Below are 5,744 nucleotides of genomic sequence, written 5' to 3'. Positions count from 1 at the left end.
CATTTAGTGTCCAATTATATGCATATATGTTATGTTAGTTTTTTTGTAATATTCTCATTCCTTACATATATGCATATGTTTACACTTATTTTATGCATATATGTTATTTTAGTTTCTTGTAATATTTAAATTTTTCTTATGTATATTTATACTTTTCTACTTTATGCTGGTGTTTTTGAGTGGACAGCAAAGTAAGAATTTCATTGTACAGGGAAACGTGTTTCTTTACTGTGCATATGACAATAAACACTTTGAATCTTGAATCTTGAACTGCAGGATTACGCTCTCACCACTCTACTGTGTGTGTGTGTGTGTGTGTGTCATAAACACTCACCCTGTCAGGACCAGTTGGCATCATGGAGACCAAAACCTGGTCCTAATGAAGCAGAACCTCAGTCTTGGGGAGCTGGTTCAATTTAGGACTAAGATTTGAATTATGTTATGGTTAGTGGTTATATTAAGGTTAGTTAGTATGGGTATTTCTGTGACGACCAAAAACTTAGATATCTAAGGAAGTGAGGACATTTTGTCTGGTCCTCACTTTGTGACACACAAACAAGGCTTTTTCAAGACCTGGTTAAGACCTGGAACTTTGTGTCCAAACATGGGACGAGTTGTTGAAACTGGGACTCTTTGTGTCCTCTGAACCCACGAGGATAGGACATGTGGGGACACGTGAGTCAAGATTCAAAGGGTCCAGAATAGAGACGAGGACAGCTGTAATCCTGTGTGTGTATGTGATCCACTGATCTTACATAACAATGTAATCCCACATCACACGGAGCAGAGTGTGATGTGTGTGTGTGTGTCATCACCACACACACACACACACACACAGGGTCATGTGATCAATGAGGATAGTTATTGATCGCTGACTGTTAAAGCTGCAGTACGTCACGTTATTGTCCTTCACATTAAAACTATCAGACGTGACTGAGGGAGCATTTGTGTGTATACAGCAGCAGAGCAGGGGTGGGCGGAGTCTCTCCACCTAAAAATAGATCACTTCCTGTGTGCAGCAGCATGACATCAGTGTGAACAACGTACTACAACATCAACTCCAAATCTTTTAAAACATGGAAATAAAAATACTATTTTATTTTGAAAGCCCTTCCTGTTTGATGATGTCATAAAAACAGAGCCAGACTTCTGAACACTAAAAACATGACTTTTATTTTGAAAGAATGCAGGTTTTTTTTAAAAAAACAAAACAACAGACACTCTCTGCTTACATTACAGCATGACATCACCACGATGTCATCGTGACATCACCATGACGCCATGGTGGTGACGTCACCATGGCGTCATCACTTTATGAGACATTCTCCGATGCAGACTAAAAATGTCAAATCATTTCATCTGTTGGTTTGTGCAAGCTAAACGTGGCTAATGTGTAGTGTTCAGGCCACGTAACTCCAAACTTCTGACTCCACCCACCCACTTCTGACTCCACCCACTCTCCCTCCCATTGTGACTGACAGTTAAAGTTCCATGATGTGAATGCAGCACGCAGACGCTCACATGACTTTCAGTCAGATTAACTCTCATGTTCCCTTTAAACATGTAACATGTCCCTTATCACTCACTCACTCACTCACTCACACACACACACAAACACAGTGGTATAGTTACATTAGCGAAAACAAAAAGTGCCGATTAACTTGTGCCTCAGAGACGAGTCGTGTTCACAACACGATACAAAAATAACAGTGATCATGTGACATGTGGGCTACATTGTCTTAGCATGTTCTCTACAGCAGTTACCATGACAAAAGGAGGAGGAGCCTAAACACTGCGAAGAACTGTGAAGTATTTACATAGTATTTATTTAAACGGAACCTGAACGTAACATGTGTGCAGGACGGGGACGGACGCGTCGCCATGGCGAAGATCCAGGTCCCACAGCGGATTCAGGACTGTGGCAGAAGGTGCTAGTTTTCAGCAACTATGGTAACCATAGTTAACTTTCCGGTAACTATGGTAACAGGTCAACCATCCTGACATCTGGGTGTTTCTTCAGAACCGGACCAGGTTTCTGAAGAAATTGGCTTGTTCTCAGCTTATTCTCATTCTCCTTTTTCTCTGAGAACATTCGGTGCAAAGAAGCGTTTACAGTTTCTGGACTCGTCTTCTAAAAGTCCACAATCAAGGACAGAGGACAGCGGTGTCGCCATGGCGACCTTCCTCTCTCTAAAGCTGGTGGAGTCATGCAGGTCAGGGTCAGGCCTTGGCATTGAGATTCTTTGGGAGGTTTTTAAGGAAACACTTGTGATCGTCCTGGACCATCATCCACACCTCGCTCATTTGCATATTTTTAAATGTGGCACCAACCAGATGCTGGTTACCCTCAAATCCAGGGTTCAGGGTCCAGGTGTTCAGGTGGATCAGGTGGATCAGGCCTCACATACAGGTTGTGGGTTTTAAGGTGCTTTTAAATACTTGGACCAAGGGTTGGCTTTCAGACCAGGTGTGGCTCAGGTGAGTGCACCTGGAACCACCTGAGCCAATCATGGTCCTCGTTCAGCTGGACTCTGGGGACAAACCGGTGTCAAGTGACTCAGTGAAACAGCAAAGTCCAACAACCGGGTCACCACCAGAGTTAGCTGTTAACATCAAACACAGCTGGAACCCATCCAGGGTTTAGTGTTAGCTTCAAGTGGAACACCTTTAGGGCTAGCATTAGCTTCAAGTTGAACACCTTTAGGGTTACAGATTATTAGAACATCTCATGGGTTAGCATTAGCTCCTTGTGAATCACCTTTAGGTTTAGCGTTAGCTTCAAGTGGAACACCTCCAGGGTTATAGGTTAGCATTAGCTTCTTGTGCATATTCCCCAAGGTTAGCATTAGCTCCTTGTGGATCACCTGTAGGACTGGCGTAAGATTCACGTGGATCACATCCAAGTGCACGTGTGGAAATCTCCAGATAAAACTCGCTAACACCCTGCTGTGGTCTCACCAGTAGGGGCCGTTGGCATGGACGCGTCCCCAGCTCTGCCACTCAGGGAAGATCCCCGAGGACGTTCTGGGGCTTCCGTAGGGATCGATGTCGATTTCCTCCCTCGTCTTTGTTTTGTCCAGCACCAGGCGGTAGTTGTTCCCGAGATTGTTGTCCCACAGGGTCTGGTCCTTGGTCTGGTACTGGAAGCAGAACTCCACCCTGCTGCAGGTCTCGGGCAGCTCCACTGAGAAGGAGAAGGTGTCGGTGTCGGTGGAGCCGTAGACGTTGTTCAGAAACTGACAGCAAACGTCCTGAAACGACTCCCACGCGTCGAAGGTGACACGGACCAACACAGACTTCTGGAAGCAGATGTTTCGCACCTGCACGGTTCCCGAGAGCCGGCAGTCGTGGACCGAGCAGGACTCCAGACAGACCTGCTGCGCCCTCAGACGCCGCCTCAGCTCCAGGTAGTCGACGGCAGGAGGAGTGAAGTCCAGGACCAGGTCTGAAGCACAGTCTGCAGATCAGAGTGGAAACAGGATCATCAGTGACCTGATCTGTGATGACATCATCGTCAGCTCTCTTACCTTTGACGTCCTCCAGGTTTAGTGCAGCGGTGGCGCCCTCTATCTCCGCCAGCTGGAACTGCAGCTCGGCCGTCAGGTCGTCCTCTGCCTCGTCAAACACGTGGACGACGGCGAGTGCCAAACCCCGAGAGTCTGCAAACTCCACGCTTTTCTTCTTCTTCTCTGAGCCGCTCGTCTCCGCCTCCATCTCAGTCGCCGTGGAAACCTCGCTGCTGATACAAGGTCGCCGCAATGCGGCGGCCGACGGCGAGCAGAAGTCGTCGTAGTCCTCGAGGAAGGAGCGCAGCGGAGGTGAGCCGGCCAGACACACCCTCATCGCCATGTCGACCGGCATGATGGGAGGCGGAGCCTTGGAGCGAGGGTTCAGGATGTGGATAACTCTGAGGACACATGAGACCACGTCAGTGCTACTGACACTGCTCCTGTGACCGCGGTCACTATGGTAACCACCACAGACCACTAATCCGAGCTAAAGGAGCTAGCTAGATCCGTGTGCTGTTGTAGTTTTTCTCATGTTTTCCTCTCATGTTACAACAGCATATGAAAAGTACTTCAAGTACCTGTTTGTATACGTGAAGTACTTTAAGTACCTGTTTGTATACATGAAGTACTTTGAGTACCTGCATGTATACATGATCTGTACCTGTTTACATTACATTACATGTCATTTAGCAGACGCTTATATCCAAAGCGACTTACTATGGAATTGAGTACAATCGGTCATGGGTGGAGTCAAACTTGCGACCATGATGTCTTTAGCACACAGGGTACTGGTCTTAACCACTGAGCCACTCCATCATGTATACATGAAGGACTTTAAGTACCTGTTTGTTTACATTAAGTACTTTAAGTACCTGTATGTATACATGAAGTACTTTAAGTACTCTTTAGATTGCAAGTACTTTGTACTGCAATTTACTTTTCCTCACAGTTTACACAGTTTCTGCTCCTTGTCTGTGAAGTACTCTGTGTTTTAGTACACACACACATGCGTACGTGCAGAGTGAGTACGTGACGCGAGACTGAGGACACGCAGCAGAGACATCACAGTAAACAAGAGCAGAGAAGAGTAAACAGCGCGCGCGCGCGCGCACACGAACACACACACACACACGCTGCGTGCGGACGTGACGCACTTTGTTTTCTCTCACCTGCAGTTCATGGAAACTTTGTGAGCAGCAGAATCCACATAATCCACGAGCAACACGAGAATCCAACAGAACCTGAACCCGCCACCGGCCCCGCCCACGCGCGCGTGCGCGCACACACTCGTTTACGCCGTCGTTTCTTGAGCTGTTGAGATTACAGTCGCTTTTCTGCTGCAGCCATTTTGAAGGAGAAGAAGAGAGAGGGAGAGAGAGAGAGTCAGCTGACCTGTGTGATCCAATCAGAGAGCACTGATAAGAGTGGAATGTCCCACCCCCGCGAGATGATTGACAGCACTTCCTGTTTATTTCTTCATGGAGAAACGTTTGTACTTGAATAAAAATCCTCATCATATAAAAGTTCATTCAACACACACACACACACAGACAGACACAAACACAGACAGACACAGATAACACAACACAGACACACACACACATACACAGACACACACACAGACAGACACAAACACAGACAGACACAGATAACACAACACAGACACACACACACAGACAGACACAGACAACAGACACAGACACAGACACACACACACACACACACACACAACACAAAACACACACAAACACAACACAGACACAGACACAGACACAAACATGTTGCATGTTGTTGTGGGTGAAAGTGAATCATTAGAATCATTAGAATCATTAGAATCATGAGTACAGATGAGTTGACAGAAGGTTCAGTGCTGACACATTTGCTCTCTGACCTTCAGTCTGATGATGTCACACTCTGGTATCAGCCGAGTAAAGAACAGAGCGCTCTCTGGGTTTATTTATTTATTTATTTATTTTTCTCAGGGTTATAAAAACTCCTTCACTTTGGTGACGTCGTAAAAACAATAAAAAAACAACACAAGTGCTTGTTTATGTTTGTGCAAAACAAATAATACTGTCAACAACAACTGTACCGCCAAACAGCAGGGGACCAGTGGGGGGCGCTGCAGGGAGCGGGGCACTGCAGGGAGTTTCAGAGACTGAATTTATGGCTTCAACAGTGCAAACAGGCCCAACAGCATATGACCCTGACGCCAACAACAAACAACAAACAACA

General features: G+C 46.3%; 1 protein-coding gene across 1 annotated transcript; it reads right to left on the bottom strand.

The window, feature by feature from the left end:
- Positions 1 to 1,202: 1,202 nt before the first annotated feature.
- LOC122778962 (protein phosphatase 1 regulatory subunit 3C-B-like) lies at positions 1,203 to 4,891 on the bottom strand. Its single transcript, XM_044041132.1, has 3 exons — positions 4,679 to 4,891; positions 3,528 to 3,907; positions 1,203 to 3,457 (listed from the first exon to the last, which is right to left on the bottom strand). Exons 1-3 carry the CDS (start codon positions 4,687 to 4,689, stop codon positions 2,955 to 2,957), a joined length of 894 nt encoding a protein of 297 aa, XP_043897067.1. The 5' UTR covers positions 4,690 to 4,891; the 3' UTR covers positions 1,203 to 2,954.
- Between the last annotated feature and the right edge of the window lie 853 nt (positions 4,892 to 5,744).

The sequence above is a fragment of the Solea senegalensis genome, linkage group LG12 (assembly GCF_019176455.1).
Source record: "Solea senegalensis isolate Sse05_10M linkage group LG12, IFAPA_SoseM_1, whole genome shotgun sequence".
NCBI classification, from domain to species: domain Eukaryota; kingdom Metazoa; phylum Chordata; class Actinopteri; order Pleuronectiformes; family Soleidae; genus Solea; species Solea senegalensis.
Note: the sequence above shows the minus strand (reverse complement) of the source record. Positions and strands in the feature narration are given on the sequence as shown.